Source organism: Bombus flavifrons, chromosome 3 (genome assembly GCF_040668555.2).
Source record: "Bombus flavifrons isolate JBK064 chromosome 3, iyBomFlav1_principal, whole genome shotgun sequence".
NCBI lineage: Eukaryota > Metazoa > Arthropoda > Insecta > Hymenoptera > Apidae > Bombus > Bombus flavifrons.
In genome coordinates, this window is record NC_138444.1 from 10,262,488 (window position 1) to 10,281,242 (window position 18,755).

At 33.4% G+C, this 18,755-nt stretch overlaps 2 protein-coding genes and 2 long non-coding RNA genes across 10 annotated transcripts in view; 2 read left to right on the top strand and 2 right to left on the bottom strand.

The window, feature by feature from the left end:
- The window catches only part of Axn (protein axin), a 30,524-nt gene extending 28,414 nt beyond the window's left edge, over positions 1-2,110 (top strand). For all 5 annotated transcript variants that reach the window (XM_069132618.1, XM_069132622.1, XM_069132619.1 and 2 more), the window contains one exon: positions 13-2,110. In XM_069132618.1, the coding sequence (XP_068988719.1) occupies positions 13-139 (127 nt within the window). In that variant the 3' untranslated portion in view covers positions 140-2,110. The remainder of the gene's footprint in view (positions 1-12) is intronic.
- Positions 895-4,923, bottom strand: LOC138190104 (uncharacterized). Of its 2 annotated transcripts, XR_011176203.1 has the most exons (4): positions 4,800-4,923; positions 4,394-4,514; positions 4,008-4,229; positions 895-1,028 (listed from the first exon to the last, which is right to left on the bottom strand). It is a non-coding gene; the product is annotated as an uncharacterized LOC138190104 (long non-coding RNA). The 2 variants fall into 2 exon arrangements; XR_011176202.1 differs by having other exon boundaries at positions 4,008-4,514.
- Esp (Epidermal stripes and patches) lies at positions 2,918-18,427 on the top strand. Of its 2 annotated transcripts, none has more exons than XM_069132624.1 (11): positions 2,918-2,958; positions 13,966-14,144; positions 15,048-15,301; positions 15,723-15,924; positions 16,058-16,278; positions 16,592-16,763; positions 16,851-17,018; positions 17,126-17,287; positions 17,445-17,585; positions 17,670-17,815; positions 17,991-18,427. In XM_069132624.1, exons 1-11 carry the CDS (start codon positions 2,933-2,935, stop codon positions 18,345-18,347), a joined length of 2,028 nt encoding a protein of 675 aa, XP_068988725.1. In that variant the 5' UTR covers positions 2,918-2,932; the 3' UTR covers positions 18,348-18,427. The 2 variants fall into 2 exon arrangements, with proteins under 2 accessions (XP_068988725.1, XP_068988726.1); XM_069132625.1 differs by lacking the exon at positions 2,918-2,958 and adding an exon at positions 5,338-5,814.
- On the bottom strand, positions 12,158-13,711 carry LOC138190105 (uncharacterized). The gene is made up of 2 exons (XR_011176204.1): positions 13,165-13,711; positions 12,158-13,086 (listed from the first exon to the last, which is right to left on the bottom strand). It is a non-coding gene; the product is annotated as an uncharacterized LOC138190105 (long non-coding RNA).
- Positions 18,428-18,755: the final 328 nt, after the last annotated feature.

The following is an 18,755-nucleotide window of genomic DNA, read 5'->3' on the forward strand; positions in this document are numbered from 1 at the left end:
TTTTTCTTATAGATATTTCTTTAAAACCGAGTGTGAGGACTTGGATACGAAGGTTATTCAAGAAGAAATAACTGACGATTCTGAAGTCCTACCGTTATGGGAGGGTAAAGTTATGGCGCAAGTCAAGGCGCTCGAGTGATAGACTGAAACAAGGATTATTCTGAATAAAAGAACGTGCTAACTTCGAACAAGTGCCGCAACTAATTTTATTTAAGAGGACCAGCATTCTATAAGAAGAAAACCACAATAAGGCGATATTCGGTGTTAGTTTATTGGAGTTGCTAAAGCGGTTTCTTCCGCTTAAGTTAACCGAGCAAGTGCTTTTAATCGATAAAACAAAAAACCTGTTAAACCAGCAAAACCGTTATATGTTTATTAAGTAAAAGAAAAAAAAAAAAGAAAAACAAAACGTCTTTAGATAAATATACATAAATTTTATTGAACATTTATCCTTAATTATAGTATTTCTTACAGGATTTGCATTTTTTTCGGTACTTTATTTTTAATTTTAACAAAAATCATTTCTCTAACGTTCAGCAATATTTTATATATACTTGTTTCTTTCTTCCCGTTGTGTACTTGACAACGGAAGCTATACACATGATGTCGTCCGATTGTAAATAATTTCGGTTCGTCCGATGTAAAATTTTGATAAAAAGGCGTTTCCTTTTATAGAAAAGGTTTTGCTGAAAATAATCAAAAAGAAATCAACTAAAAGAAAAAGTAAGTGATTGCAGTTTGACCACGTCTAATGAAATTGGACGAATTGCAATAAAAAAAAATACGATTACATGAAATTTTCACGAAGGCAACATTCTCATTTCAAGTAACAGAGGTTTCAGAGAAACGGATTACTCTATCGTGATTGCAATTTGGTTATCTCCAATCGTTTTGGACAAGCTGCAGTAACACCAGAAACACCCTGTATATTGATTGAATAATTTCTTCCTCTTAAAGACTTCCCATAGTTTTCCGAACGACTGTACAAAGGCCCGCGTAGTTTCGCCTTAGTAAGGTCTGTATAGACCCTAGATTTACATAGGAAAGAACATTATTACAAATTAGTTTTTAAGGAGATATATTACGTGCATTATAAATACACACGCTCTGTTTAATATACGTAATATATCGCGCATTCGAAGATACCGCGAAAAAAAAATATTAAAGATACAGATCATGTTTTGTCGTACCACCATTATCACCCATTTGACATTGTAAAATAAGCTCCTGCATAAACGTAACACGCATACTGGGAAATAGACGCGCAACACGCAATTGGCATCGGGGAAACAAAATACTTTGGTGGAAAAGGATTAATTAGTATCTAGACCGTAACGATGTTTTATCAGGTGCGAAAAATTGTGCCTTTTTAGTGCAGTAAGGACGAAGTAAGCCTAAGGAAAAAAAAGGTTAAGAGATACTTATTAAATTGGAGACCAGCGGGTCTAATATCGAGAGGATAAATTTGATACATCGAGCGTTTTGTATATATTTTTTTTCAAACTTCATCGTAGTCTTTGCAAGCTTAATCATTAGTAATCGTTATAACGCTAAAGAATATTATCAGCATCGTTACTTTCTGAACGTTTGCTTTTCAACATCGAACGTACATATTTCGTCGATAAATACGTATTCACTTTACGTATTAATCACTCTTACTTTTTTGTTTTTGTTTCTCTCTATCTGCCTTTAAACGATTCTGTTAGAAAATGAATTAGAACAAATACAAAAAAAAAGAGGAAAAACCAGAGAGAGAAAAAATAAAAAATCGAACGTGTGATTAAATCTTCTCGAATGGCCTTCGCATACTGGTTCGATTTCTTAATAGTCGTAGGCGCTCGCTTCCTAAAACAACTGATTTTAAAATTTTTGACAAAACGAAGACGCAAAGAAAGAAAGAACAAAAATGTAGTATCTACTTTGAAAATAAAAATCGATGACGCCGAGACTGGAGGCGATGCACCGTGGCTGATAACAATTTATTGTATGTAATTGATTATCTTTAATTAATACTACGAATGATAAAGTGTTCCTGTACCTAATTAATTAATAATGATTATTATTGTATATCAAAAGTATTGAGAATAATAATGCCATTTTCACTGGATTATATGAGATCTATCGCATTCTATTATTTTAGAGATTTCCTTTATCTGTATCAGGGAATTTTGTATCAAGTTGTGAAATTTAATTACAGGTAGCAAGTAAGTTATTAACAGGGGTTTCATGTATCTGTTTAAAGAAAAGAAAAGGACAAAAGCATAGATTATATGAAAAGTAATAACTGACCAGATCTTATCTCCTTATTTTGCCTTTTTTGTTATATTATTTTTAGCAATATGTAATCCATTTGTGGTCACAGGTTGGCTGATATTTTTAATCCATTTCTCTACATTTTTTATATATTTTTAATACAATTATTCAAACGTGTAAATATTTCTTTATTTTCACAAAGAAAATAAGAAAGATGGATTAAATTAATGGATTAGTTTAGCATTTCTTTAGTATATATTTATGAACTTTAACCTTATTTATATTGAGAATTCAATTTTTTAATCAATAAGTATTATTTATTTTTAAGACAAAGATCACGGTACACGATGTTAAAAAACCTTTAATCCAAAATAAAACCACCTATTTTTTAAGCAGGATTAAATGCTTTACTGATTTTAATAATATCGAGCGTCAGTCAACTGAGAGTATGCTTTACATAAAAAGGCAGAAAGTGTCTTTGACCGACAACGGAATCAAAATCTTTATTTTTAAATTTAAGTTGAGATGTCTATTTTTAAATTCAATGAAACTATTTTTTGACCACTGACGGATAAATCGTGGTGTATGTTGAGCAACAGTCTACTTCCGAGTTTTAGTATTCGCCGCTCAGCTATTATAACGTGTTACACGTCGGTTGTATCACGATGGAAATTGTATCATGAATACAAACAGCGTTATATGGAAGTATGTACTTATATCTTTATAATATTATTTGAACTTTCTTATTTTATTTATTTTATGTATTCAATTTTCAACACTTCTTTCACATTTTTTGAACTGTTACAATCAAAAATGTCAACAATTTTTCCATCATCTTTCTTATGTATATTTTTTGCGTTTAAATAATATATAATTGAAATTTAATAATGAGAATCTATTATTTACAATTTTTTATATTTTTTTCACATAAAAATGTCCGAAGAAAAGTGTTTTTTCTTTCTTTACTTATTCATACTTTTTACTCGAGCGAATGCAAGTATTATCTCTTTATCTATTGGCTGAGAAACTTTGCATACAGTATTAACTGCCTTTTAATCCCTATTCTGGTATTCTATGGAAATAGTAACATAACTTGTAGCAGCTTCAAGCTCTTTCCATCTTTCTTCAAATTTTATGTAAATATGTAAATAGGATTGTGGATTTGTAGGACACGTAACCTTGCCGGTTTCAGACCTCTATGTCAGGCGCTTACTTAAGTGGATTTATCAGTGTTATAAAATAATGATAATAACGCATATTTGCGTCTTCGAAAGTGACAGTTATTATGTAACGCTTTTATCACGTGTGTATATTCGTGTTTTCTTAATTAAGCAAATCATTTTACGAACATCTAGCAAATAATAGAAAAAAATATACATTTTCTGAGACACTTAATAAATTATTCTGCAACATCCGTCGTACATTTTCTACGCTTATTAAAAATTTTGATCTTCGACTTGAGAAATGAAATAACCTTTAAATAAATCCTTTTTTAAAAATAATTATTCATTGAAAAGTAATTCGTTTCTTAATGATTTTTCACGCGAGAGATAAATTATATTTTTATAATATTCCATGGACAAACGTAATTATCGGTGGGTAGCTACATCGTAAATCTGAAGAATGACGAGAAACGAGGCGCGTCATGTACAATGATTTTTTGAAACTGCGTAAGCCTTGAATCAACACGAAACATACCTTTGTCTATACCACATTCATCTATCGTAATTTTTATGCAAAGAAATTCTACATACTTGGAGATCATTGAAGAAGATAGTTGAAAATTGACGAAGAAGACGTGTTGCGTTATCGACCTCAAATTTTCAAAATATTTTTTCTAGATAACATTCTTCGCGTTGAGTAACCGATTGTTTAGAAACTGCTAATAACGCCATAAAGAATAGAACACAAAAATAATCCTCTTTCATAAAAGTCTTCGCACGTGATTACTCACGATACACGGTCTACCCTCGAACCTACGGCCGGAATAATAAAAGATAAACCACGTATTGTCTGGCGCTTTCTGGAGGATTATTCTCCAAGAAAGATAAAGCAATATGACACATTTCGAAATTAATATCGATTAAAAGATTTTGTTACTTTAGATAATGGAAGAAAGGTAAAAGAAGAAATAATTTACTGAAAGATTTTTAAGACGAATTATGAATGTTATTCAAACAGAGGAAAATCTGGATTATCCGAGCTAATTCTGATATTTACGTAAATTCAAATTTTTACGAATATGATTGAGAAGACGGAACCTAGATAGAAAATTATTTTATTATTTATCGAATATTACAGAGAATACTACACGTTGAATATTTTATATATTTCTCCATGTTACACATATTCTGTAAATTTTTGTACCTTCGAATTTATCGTAAATACATAAAAATCCACTGTTCGGTATAATTTATAAATATTAATGCTAAGTAGAAGTTAGAACTTTTGAATGAAAAACCAATACTTTCCTCTTCGATTTTTGTTCTTGTTTGCCGATTATACTTACAAGGGATCATTCCTACATTTTTCATCGATCTACGTACCGATAATTTCACGTTTGTTATTATATACGTCCATAATTTGTAATCTAGTCAGTCTATGTTTATTCTCTCTGCCGCGTACCCCAACTAAAAGTCACCTGTCGTTGAATCGGCGTAGACGCAAACGGAATCGTTTCTATACAAGCGATATTTCTCTCGTGGAAACTTCACGTCGAACCTAACCCCGGATTCGTAAACAAGAACCGAACGCTATCGGCTATCATAGTTGCGGATATTTTTCCAAATCCATCCTTTTACGAACACATTCGTATTCGTTAAATACGCGTATCGATAACGATATACCGGCGATATTTCATCTGTTTCCTACGTATTATGCGTGTTCTTTGCATCTTTGAATGTTCGTAGAAACGCGTATGAATCGATAGTCTAGCGGCAAAGTGTTCTCAAAATTTCCTCAAAAATTCGGGGAAATTCAGTGTGAAACAGAGGCCCCGTGAGATTTTGTGCCTCCCATTGGATTGTTCTCCAGTGACGTTATTGCTTTAAAGACGGGCTACGGAGAAGGGGAGAAGAAGTTACGGCAGAAACTGTCGAAGAAGCACGACGCATTTAAATGGCCGGTCGCGTATTGCCGTGGATTCAGTTTTGTCGCCGGCCTCTCGAAATCGGATTCCGTTTCGCGTATATTTTTTCGCTCGTGCACCGCGCTCACGGTATCCGACCTTCGTCCGACTGTCCCCAACAAGTGTCACAGTACCGCGCCGAGAAGATTTTCAGCGAGGAAAACGGGAATCGAGCTGAAAGTGAGCGCGCGTTCCGCCAAACGACTCGCATACATATGATTATCCGTTTGCACGACCGTTGTTGCCTCTGGTTCTCGCGTTTTCCGCTTGTTCGCGAGTAGAATGTGTCGTGGATGTAAGAACAAGTAACTCTCGATCCTTAGATCGTCTAACTGGTCGGCCACGAGGCCAAGAAATCCACCTTCGATTCCCCCGAACCACGTTCCGAGACGTAGTGACAACCGAACAACCGCCTACAACCCGTAGCTCTTTAAGTGAGTTATATCGAGCTTCACGTTGTTTTTTGTATCTTTCAAATCGGTGGATGATTCGATTCGGTTTCAGTGGGAAACGACAAAACAGAATCGTATCGTCGCTAAGAAGTAACCTCTTGTCGTAAATGACAGATTTTGCGAAATGTTGATCGTTTGTATCGGCATCTATTGTGACGCGTTTCATTTGTTTAGATACACTTGTCGTTGGGTGTTCTTCCTTTTTTTTCTTTTTCTTTTTTTTCTTTGCATGGAACGAATAAATCACGTTGGCTTATTAAATATTGAAATATCACGCTTTCTTATGTATAGACATATAAATCTACTTGGAATAATAAAAAAAACTGGTTCTTATCTATTGCGGTTACTATAGCGTACCGGGCACGTGTTTCAATGACAGGAAATTTCAATTGCTTTCCGCGCAGCTTCGGTGTTAAATAATTCGGAGATGTAAGAACACTTTTCGTTACGAAATACGATCTGGTGTTATGCTACAGGTATTCTTTTTTTGAAAGTTGATGAATCGAAAGTATTTGTTAAATTGCTGACGAGATATCGTTGGTAAACTAGCGCACAAGCTAAAGTCACGTCAAAAAAATGAAACAAACATTATTGTATTCGATTTGTTTGTAGTAAAACGAAGCGTGACTTTGTTCGAACGTTTCGCCAAGAAATAATAAACAATTTCTATAATTGAAAATAAACAAGAGTAGAGGTAAGTTAAAGTAGGCAGATGTAGCAACATCGATATTAAATCAAATACAATTAAGGGACAACAGTAAACAGAGGAGAAAAAGATTAGACACAGTTAGATTAGATAGAACGAAATTCTTCAATTCCAGTGTTCTGTAATGTTGTAATGCCGAAGTATGTTGGTTACGTGTAAAAAGGTAAATATTGAACGTTACCGTATCGCGATCGGTTCAATTAATTATCTTTATTAGATCTTGCTCTCGTAGCAACGAGTTTAATTCGTGTCGGTCCTCTTCGTATCATGTAAATAATGTCGAAACCTCACCAACATATATGTTTACCCGCTAAACACGAGAAATTCTTGAAAAATTTCATCGAAATTACTTCGTGAAACATTTAACGATAAATTAGATTTACATCGGACATTTGTACATTCGCCAGAATCTAATTAAAATCGCCAAAACTCGAGAAATATTATTATTTAAATAGACAAAATATTAGCTGATCTTACTTCTATACTTCTATATCTAATTTAATTCTACAAATCAAATTGGTTTCCAAGCAAAAAAATTAAAGACAATTACATACTCAAAAGTTCAGTCTCATTATAGATCTATTGGGTTGGCAACTAAGTGATTGCGGATTTCGTCATTACCATCTAATGACAAATTCGCGCGTAACTATAAATTGGTTGTTAAAAATAATTTCAATATCCCAAATATATACTTTCCTATCCGCTTCATATTTAAATTTCATTTAGTCGCTCGCTCGCATCTATGTATTGGGTTGGTAACTAAGTGATTGCGGATTTTGTCATTAGGTGGTAATAAAAATGTTGCCAACCCAATACATAGACGCGAGCGAGCGATTAAATGAAATTTAAATATGAAGCGGATAGGAAAGTACATATTTGGAATATTGAAATTATTTTTAACAACCAATCTATAGTTACGTACGAATCTTATATTTTTGACGTCTTTGCCTTTCTTTCTTTTTTAGTTTTTCTTTTTTTCTTTTTTTTTTGGCGTGAGCTTTATCGAACTATACAGTTGTAAATAAATGTTGAAAATTTTCAGTATAAACGTTGCCATTAAAAATTGTACATAAATCAAATTCAAAATTCAACGGCACGGCCATTGATTGAGATTCGTTGTCGAAAGTCACGAGTGTATCTGACCTCACGATCTATCGCGTCTCCGCAATAGTCTCGCTATCGCGATGCAGTTTCTTATTGCTCTTAAATCGTAAATTATCAGCTTGTATTAACAATAACTGTCACGTGAACGCAATTAATACCATTTAATGCTATATCGATGGATATCGATCGAACCGTAGATCTTATCCTACCGTTACAGCTAACGCATAATTGAATCTAAATACAATATTTTCTTTTCGTTTCTTAACATTCGAATTATCGTTCTTCTTCTTTATTTCAACAGATATACAGGGTGGCTGGTAACTGGTGGTACAAGCGGAAAGGGAGCGGAACGGGAGGGAATTTTTTTTTTTTTTAATTTTTCCATCCAGACAACGATCTACAGTGAGATTCGTTATAACGTACCGCACGCGTACCGAGCGAAAATTCAAAGTCGATTTTCTCGAAAACAAAGCCTCAAACGAAAAATTGTTATTCTATATTTTCGACTTCTTTTTTCGCGTAGAATCACCCCCTTTCCGCTTGCACCACCAGTTACCAACCACCCTGTATAATAATAATAATAATTTAATTAATATAAAAATATAAAATATAAAATATAAAATATAAAATATAAAATAAAAATTTCTTTTTTAATTTTTGTTTAAATTTTTCCATCGAGACAACGATCTACAGTGAGATCCGTTATAACGTACCGCACGCGTACCGAGCGAAAATTCAAAGTCGATTTTCTCGAAAACAAAGCCTCAAACGAAAAATTTGTATTCTATATTTTCGACTTCTTTTTTCGCGTAGAATCACCCCCTTTCCGCTTGTACCACCAGTTACCAACCACCCTGTATATCACATTCTTTTCTCGAGAAATATTTACATATTAATCGGTAACTATCAGCCTTCTACCAAGAACGACAAGTTAATAGAATGTTAATAAAGTTAATAAAATCTTGTTCGCTAAAATAAATCATAGCAGAAATAAAAAATATTACAAAGATTCGAAGAAAAAAAAAAGAAAAGATAGCAATCTTAATATCATTTTTATCGTTGTCATTATTTCATACGATCGTTTCGCGTCTATCATACAATTTATCATTGTTATCCGTCTATGAAAAACTGAAAGATGCTAAAATACAGAGAACGCGTGACACGCAAGAGTACATAAAATATTCCAGGTATGACAATCGTCATAATACCTGGCGAAACGACTTTTCGTTTAAATTCTATCTGACAGTTCTCTTCATAAACATACGAATTTCCATAAATTTGCAGGAACATCAAAATTTAACGTCGTTGAAATTTTCATCGGCTAATGAATTAACGACGCGAGCGGCATGCACGTGCGAAGGTATTAGAAACGAAAGAAAAAAAAAAGGAAAAAGAATGAAAGAGAGAAAAAGAAAAAGAGGGTTCCTTTGCGAGTCGAGGAGCGGAAATCGCATAAACACAGGAAGCAAACATTTCTCAAATTTCTTAGCCGCGGTATTTAGAGCTGCTTTTAATCGACTGCAACTAAACGTTTAAGTAAGATGTCGAGGTGCACGTGCCGCTGAGTAGCGCACATTAACTCCTATTGTACTGGCTGTTGGATGTCTGTATCAAAGGACGCGTTGAAATAGCGGCTCATCTGCAGAAGAAAGAAGAGCCGCCGGTTACACGTTCTTATTATTGTTGCACGCGCGTCGATCATCGATAATGATATTTTCCTTGACAGGGTCGTTTACAATTAAGACGTTCGGTTTCTTTTCACGATGGCAAATGGTGGGTTCGAGTAGCGACGCTTTGTTCCATCGCGAGGAAAATTTACATGCGGAAATTAGTCCGTGAGTTTTGCCATGGCAAAGCGCGGCAAACAGCGGGAAATGGAGATACGAAGGAAATTTTTCTAGACTAGTTATTGCAGGTAGATTTCACGACATTATAGATGTTTGTTTTAGCTTTAGATCTAGATCTTTGTTGTAGACTTTACGCTATTTCCTTAGAGAATCAAGCGGATCTACGTGGATTGGGACTAAGATGATTTTATTACCGTGTGTTCGCCTACGAGCAAATAAAGGAGGAAAACACGTAGAATCTAGAGTAGAAAATAATACGATGGAGTAACGATATCGTAAAAGGAAACTCGACACTTAACGTTTCGATCATTCGATTGTATTATTTAAAAATATTTATATGAAGCGTAAGTCGAAGAATAAGAATTTTCTCTATGCGAATTTCATCGCTGTTTTCATCTTACGCGCTCTCGTACTCGAGAATAATAACGAGCGATGAACCTGCTCCTTTGACTTACCGATTTATTTAACGAATTTCTATAAGTATTTACATTTCGCATGCACACCTTGACAAAGTTATACCTATGTAAGACAAGGACGAGAGAATTCGAATTGTATAATTTGAAACGAAGTTACCTTATTCGCGTTTTCCAATAATAATGAGTAACACGTTCGGTCTCGTTGATCGTAACGAGTTAATTGGCGAGAAAGCAAATTTATCGAGAAACAAGCCGCGTCTGCGTACCTCAAGATCGAATGCCACTTTGATAGATTCGTATCGCATAGTTTTTTCATAAATCAACGTCGAAGTGTGTGCGCACGGATATTTTGCACTTTCAAGGCAACGGTAACAGTTCGCAGCTGAGGTTGGCCGGTTAACATACGTCGTATAATTTGCGGGCGGAGATTGAAACGAGACGGTGAGACTCGATCCGGTGGTATTCGTGATTTGCATGAAAAACAATGTTCGAGTTGAATTAATTTGCAGGCACGCGGTTCATACCACATATCAAGCCGCGTTGGGAGCCAGCGAATCGGGGGGAGAAACCGCGTGACAGAGTTGATTCAGAAGCACATGATAGCAGAGAATGACCGGTTGCATGAGCGAATCATGTGACACGCGTTCTCTCGTAGTAATGCTTTTTTTTCCTACCACCTCATATCCTTCTTTATTCCCCGCCAGGCCGCACTTTACCTGGCTGATTGGAAATAAAAGCGCGATATCTCGGCCAAGCAAAGATTCCAAGATGCAACCGGGGCGAATTAACGGGCCAGCGTTGCAAATTGCAAAACTCGTTGGCAATTTTACGACTTTTATCGTCGGCTAAACTTACGTCGATTTTTCTTCTTCCGCTCCTCCGGCACATTTTAATCGACTGTTTTTAAAAAGAGCCATTCGTGGAATCGACTCGTTTGACTCTTGGTTGGTTGAATCCTTGACCACAGAATGGAAATTAGATGCATACGAGATACTTTGATATTTTAATTTGATTTAAACGCAGATACGTAGGATAGAGGATATTCCAATATTTCGATCTTCTCGAAGCTAAGGTGTAACATTTGTTTAAAAAACAAGTTAAAATCAACAGGGTGTACGAAGGTTTTCGTGAATGATGATTGTATATATTTTATAAGAAATTATTTAAATCATAATGATTAGGACAATTTATAGGCTGAGCGAAGACTTTTACAGATGGTTTGTCTATATTTTGTAAGAAATCATTTAAATTCCGAAAAATCCATCACGCTGTGAATCTATTACGTTTTTATGAAAACTTTCCAATTGCTTATTTCGATCATTCTGGTAGTTTTAACGTGAATATTTCGTGTGATTTTTACGATCACGTTTAAGGTAATAGACCATGGATTTGTTTACGAGTTACGTACTTTGAATATTTTTTTGTATTTATCTACGCTATATACATCCTGTGCATTCCTGCATCTTTAATTTGCATAAGTGCATAAAAATCTGCAATTCAGTCATCGTCATGTGATGCTCATTGAACAACATATTCTGGAAAGGGAAGCCAGGTGGTACGTTCTGTGGTTGTGGTAAACGCTCGATATTAGATACCAGTAATATTAGATGCAAGGATAAGAGATCAATGGGCATTTACGCAGTTTAACCGTTAGATTTGATAATACGGAGCGGAAAGAGGTAAAATATTTTCCTCGGGAGATCTTTGCTTGATCGAATTTACCACATTGCGTGGTAATCGCGCGGTATCGAGACAAATATTTAAATATCCTTTGTCAAAGCAGTTATGAATGAAATGGTATTATTCGCGTAAGTATCTTCTGAATTATTTTAAATTCGATAATCAATATTTGTTGGTAATTTACGCCAGTTAATAGTGCGAAGATTTATATTGACATTGCCATTTCTGAAATAAATAAAAAAATAAATAAAACATGTCTTATGAGTATTTATAGGTTGTAAATATACATATTAGCAAGTTCGAGATGTATATTGATTAACATTTTTGTATTTAATTAACAGCCTACGGATACGCTTATGTAAATTCATATTTTCATGGATACATTCAACTAAAAACATGGAATAAAGATTTCATCTACATATTCAAATTCTTTTTCACGTATGTCTTTATACATTATACATATAGAATGTATGTATGTATTCTTGTATCTTTATATTACATATTTACAAATGTATGAATATCCACAGTCCAAATAGTTCGAAATAGTTCGAAGCGATAGAGTTCTTTTCGTATTTTTACACTGGAACATTTGACAAATATTTTGTTACGTAAGCGAGAAAATACAACGAGATTCGCATCTATAATTTTGTATCCTCACCTTTATACGATATTTAAGAGATTATTATTTATTCTCAATTTCAAATAGAAATTGCTTGCAAAAAGATGTAGAATGTCACGAAATATTACTGGCTAAAACATTCGATAAAACGCGAGATATAAGGTTACAATGGCGATCGCAGTTGTATTATATTCGTTTATTTATATTTATTCTGATACTCGTGGAATACCATAATATTATGCACATTATATCATTGTTAAGCAAATATTTATCGTAGCCAAATATTCGTCACGATCAAACAAGAAGCTGAAAGTAAACAAACACTATGGCATGCTGTCATAAATCATTATCCACCTGACGAACGTAATTTATCGTTAACTAAACAACGCATTCATACGACTCGACTTTCGTAATGTGTCTAATTAAAGAAATACGCCCGGAGAAGGTTTTCAGACGCAAGTCGCATGTTTCTTTTCGTCAGACACGAGTCTTACATCGTTGAAGTCATCTTAAATCGATCTGACGTTTTCTTGTTCGTTGTGGTACAATGTAATTTGTTTTCGCCGTCAATAATATCTGTTAATACGTTGCTTCATCTTACTTGTTTACATTCTATCGTTCTTTCGAGTTATGTGGTCCGATTCGTTACGTTGAACTAAATAAAGGCCAATAAAAACTCGTGACAAGTGAGAATCGCGCAGAAAAGCACGTATACTAACTTTAGTTCGAATCACTTAGTCTCAGTCTAATTGAACGAATATCACCAATGACTGTTAAATATACTGTCCCAATTTAACATCATGCTAGCGTACATGATATAGCACTAAATATACTTAGTCCAGCCGGGCAAAAGTTAACCAAAGACATAAAACCTTTATGGCCCTATAACGAGACGAGCATGACATTCCATTCTATTCTATAATTAAGATTTTTATGTATTTATAGGAGATTTATACATACGTAAGTGTAAAAATGTACATAATGAGCGTAACGTGAGAAACAATTAGGTTATCCGAAAAGTTTCTTTCGTTTTATGAGCAAATAATGGACGCACAACCTTTTTTTGTTTTATATTATTTTGTCGAATTATGTACGATCCATTTTATTCTGTTGAGATAAACACCGCGACATTTCACAGACTTGTATGAAGACAGTTTCACGTTTGTATGAAGGTGCACTGTTGTAAAAGACACGTTTGCGAAAGAAAGACACCTTCCGGCCAACCTAATACTTGTTACAGCGCTTACAGTATTTAGCGGGTGAAACAAATTTCGAAAATTATTTCTATTTAGGTTTCTTTAGTTTACGTTTCTTTAATTGTGTTTATGCATCAATAACATCCACGGTTTAGATTAGATATACGTATGTACCTAATTTAGTTCTATAGAAACATGTCAATATTATGAACAGCTTATTGAGGACGAATCAGTCTTAAATGTCGGCTAATTATCTTTTTAAAACATGCATGCTACGTATCCATAATTATCCGAAACAGTTACATTTTCAAGTGTAAGTGTAAAGCGTTCAATTTTAAAAAGCTTTCTTTTTTCTTTATTTTACTTGCATATCACTACGCTTCTTTTGATTTCAGTAGCAAATCATTATCGTAGCGAAATGGTAAAATTCCAAGCTATCAAGTTTTATCGATTTTCACGTAAACTTCGTGTAGAAACTGATCGATGAGAGGATGATGTTCGTGGAAGAAAGAAGAAAAACGTTTGATATAATTATACTAATCCGCGTGAAATATTGGATTTTCAGGATGAATAAACCAAACGATGCGGCAGATGCGAATGAAGACAGTAAAACAGGAGTATACGTGAATCATGGTTTGACCGGCTCTGGGAATAGTTTGAATCTCGATCATTCGAACAGTTCTGAAATTCTACATAATTCGTACGAAAGTCACCAAGAAACACAAGGTTCTTCGGATTTTATCTGTAAGCACATGTAACACTAAAATGACTAATTAATTTACATCTGACATTATTAATGTGATCACTTGTATATAAAACCACCGAGTAACTGAAATCCTTCATTTCCTCTTGTCATTTCCAATGAATCGTTGATAATGCAATTCGCAAAGTATACGAATAATTTGTTACAGCAGATACATTATATCAATTCGCATAGTTAGACGCGTTCTTAAAAATGATGAAAAATGGGTAATTCATAGAAATTACTTTACGAAAATAGAATCGAAAAGATGACAGAGAATCGTGCAAAATAGTTACGTATTATATTGATTATATCGTAAATTAAGATAAACCTTAACTTCATATTTTTTTCTTGCTTTGTTATATCTAGACTACGGATATTTATGCATTTCTAGGGAATTTAAAGGCTTAGGAATGCACCTAATACGCAGAAATATACAAAATATTCAATGTAAAATATTCACTGTATATAAAATAAGATCAGACACGAATTTTTCCACTTACGATTAGATATACGCGATCTAATTACATGTAACTAAAAATACATAGTTAGCGGATTGATAGTAATTTAACAACAGATGTATAACAACAACTTATAAAATAAAGTACAAAGGTGAAACTAGACTAAATCAAACTATCGCCTAATAAGTATACGAAAACAAATTGTACGATCGCATTTTCATATACGTATGTACAGCACGCTCAAATTATTACTTTAACAATACGATGTTAAACGATCTCTATAATCTAAAATTAGAACGATTGATCGTTCGTTCTGTCTTTAAATGATCGTAGATCAACAATTGATTTACTTGTTTACAATCGGCGCCTGAATTATTCTTACTATTTCTTAGTTGAACAACCAAAGAATAGTCAATGATATTATTCCATCTTTGTTTCGTATAGTGGTAGAAGAGTCTGACGACTACAGATTGGAGCAGAAGGATAGTTTTGTACATTCCACGTTATATCAGTTGAAGCGACGTTGTAGATCGGCTTGTACGAAGAAAACCATTTATAAGAGAGTTCCAATTTTAAATTGGTTACCAAGGTATAGTTGTCACGATGGACTTGGTGATCTTGTTGCCGGCGTTACCGTGGGCCTTACTGTTATTCCACAGTCGTTAGCATATGCTAACGTAGCAGGTTTACCAGCTCAAGTTAGTACTGCTCGATAATTACAAAGCTCAGTGAAAAAGTGGTACAAACGCATAATTTTCCAAAGCATCGGATAAGTACAGAAAATAATATAAAATCGTATTTACGAGATAATTTTTCTTTATTTATTATATTAATTAATTCATTACGTATTTCCAAACTTTCATGAGTATGTACCTGTGTACCTATAGTAATATATTTTAAAAGCATACAAATCCTGTGGTAGGCTTTACAGTTGCCTATCTTTTCAACTTTTTATTATCAATTATCAATTTTCTCAAATTAGAAAATTTTGTCGTTTGCACTACTTCTACTTGCTCTTCGTTGATTTCTATCTTAGTTCATGAGATGTCCTGTTCGCGTGTGTAAATTATCAAACGAGATAAAAATAAGATGGTTAATGAAAGAAATTGTGTTTTACAGTATGGACTGTATGGTAGCTTCCTAGGCTGCTTTATTTATGTTATATTCGGATCTTGTAAGGACACACCGATGGGTCCTAGTGCCATCATATCTCTGCTCACGTACCAAACAGTTTCACATCTCGATGCACCATTGCAACACGCGATACTCCTCTGCTTTTTGGCCGGGCTGATAGAACTGATAATGGGTATATTTGGTCTTGGTAAATATCTACAACATATATTGTCCGCTTACGATTTACGATAATGATATTCGAAATAAAAGAAAATTCTGAATATGTAACTATTCCCTTTCATAAATATACGTATAAGTTGGTTCAATAATATGTGTTCCAGGATTTCTAATTGACTTTGTGTCTGGGCCTGTTAGCTCTGGTTTCACATCAGCGGTAGCTTTGATAATCATTACTTCACAAATAAAAGATGTACTCGGCATTCCTGCGAGAGGTTCGCAATTCATTGAAATGTGGAGAAACCTTGCTGAACATATACACGAAACTTCAGCTTGGGACGCTGTTCTTGGAGTAACTTGCATTGTGCTCCTTTTATTTCTCAGAGTACGTATACATTATTATACATATGCGATCGTATCAAAGAATTATTAACACTTTGATAATGTAAGAACGAATAATTTAAAAAATAATATATTTCTTTATTCTCAAAATTTCCTGCATTCCTAGTATCAGATATATCAAAAATACATGCACACACATATTTCCAAATTTTTATAGGAAAGAACTAATAATTGCGCTACTTATATATGATGACATTTTAAATGCTGTATTATTTATTATATGCATTAAATGCTGTACATAGCATGTAAAATATCTAACTCTCTTAACAGATATTTTTCCGATTTCTTTTTTATAGCTTTTAGCATCGTACAATGTCGGCCCCCGAGAAGAAGAATTGCAAAGTACAAAATATCGCGTGTTAAATAAACTCATATGGTTATTCGGTACATCGCGAAATGCTCTTCTAGTAATATTGTCCGGTCTTTTAGGATACAGCTTTAAAGAAGACTCGCCCTTCAAATTGGTTGGTAAGAACAATAAATTGACATCGATTATTGATTATGTAAATATATTACTGACTGTATTATTATTAAATATACTAATTTTTTTAACAGGATATATACCAGATGGTATGCCAAACGTACGATTACCACCATTTAGTTACATGAAAGATGACAATACAACGGTGACATTTATCGATATGGCTTCAAATTTGGGAAGCGGTATCCTCGTTTTACCTCTTATCTCGTTAATGGAAGATATTGCCATTTGTAAGGCCTTCTGTAAGTTGATACATCATTTTTATACATTATAAATGTATTCTTTACGTGAATAATAGTACCGTTTTATTATATGCGACAAAAAGGAAAGGTTTTCATATTTATTTCAGCAACTGGAAAATCAGTTGATGCAACACAAGAATTAATAGCGATTGGAATATCAAACATTGGTAATTCTTTTGTTCAGGCGTTTCCTGGTACAGGATCTCTTAGTAGAAGCGCGGTAAACAATGCTTCTGGAGTAAGAACACCAATGGGAGGCATTTACACAGGTAGAATAGTAATTGCTAGAATTATTAATTATTTATTATTAATTGTTAATTTAGAATTATTATAATATAATTATTAATTATTTGTTATTAGAATTGTTTATATAATTACCAATTTTTTTCATATATATAGGTCTCACACAATTATCATTTGTTTCAGGTACCTTAGTAATATTAGCCCTTTTTTTTCTCACTCCTTACTTCAGCTACATTCCAAGAAGTACATTAGCAGCAATTATCATAGCTGCAGTAATATTCATGGTTGAAGTTAAAGTTGTAAAGCCAATGTGGAGAACTAAAAGTAATAACAATTTAAAATATGAATTGAAAAAGACTGTTAACTACTTTCAAAAAATTAACGTTTTTTAATATTTTATTTTTACAGAATCAGATTTAATTCCCGGACTGGGTACATTTATCGCATGTCTATTGTTAAAATTAGAGATAGGTATTCTATGCGGTATTGGATTAAATATTTTATTTATTTTGTACCACGCGGCACGACCAAAAATATCCGTGGAAAAACTTACTGTACGTATCTTTCACTTTTTAACTTATTTAATTGTAATATTTTATATATGTGGCTTTAAACAATTGATTGTATATATTTTTGTTATTTTTATTATTATTGTATGTATTATTTCTTTAGTATTACTTATTTATTCATAGGTTGATGAATATATTTTTACTGTATCTTATGTTACAGACTCGACATGGCATTCGATATCTCATGCTAACTCCAGATCGGTGTTTAATTTTTCCATCTGTTGATTACGTTCGAAATTTAGTAACAAAATATAGTCAAAGAACTGGAAACATTGCAACCCCAGTTGTAATCGATTGTTCTCATATTTATGGAGCAGATTTTACTGCAGCTATGGTAATTGAAACTTTAATAAAGGATTTCGCAACGAGAGGCCAACCACTCTTCTTCTACAATCTAAAACCTTCAGTTTATGCCGTGTTTGAAGCTGTCGCATCAACTGATTTTGTTGTATATTATACTCAGGAGGCGTTAGATGATCTCCTTAAAGACAGAGGATACATCAAACAAATTAAATAATGCACATTATTTACGTATATAGGATAACATAATGCAATCTGGATTACCATGTTATTTTACATTGATCGTATAAATGGTAGTCTCTTTCATCTTATGAAAAGTTGTTAAACATAATAATCTTAATCATCTTCTCATCATAATTAAAATCTACAATTATAGATTTTACGCAAAAGTAAAGTATAAGACAAATATTTTCCATTAACGTTCAACGAAACACGTCAAACGCATATCATCGCATTTTATATTTAAAAATGCATTGTGATTAATGTAATTATTTATATTATATGTATTATAGCACAAACATGTTTTTAATAAATCATTTTTATGATGTACTATATGAAAAGGAAATTATATTTTAATTGCTCGCTAGTCACTGTCGTTATTTATAAAAAATAAATGACATAAATG

Excerpts from the sequence above, each read along its gene's own strand:
- Esp (XM_069132624.1), top strand. The coding sequence starts at position 2,933 with ATGAATACAAACAGCGTTATATGGAA. Across the intron at positions 15,302-15,722 it reads TAGCAGGTTTACCAGCTCAA|TATGGACTGTATGGTAGCTT; the intron begins GTTAGTACTGCT and ends TGTGTTTTACAG. Across the intron at positions 17,586-17,669 it reads GCCAATGTGGAGAACTAAAA|AATCAGATTTAATTCCCGGA; the intron begins GTAATAACAATT and ends TTATTTTTACAG.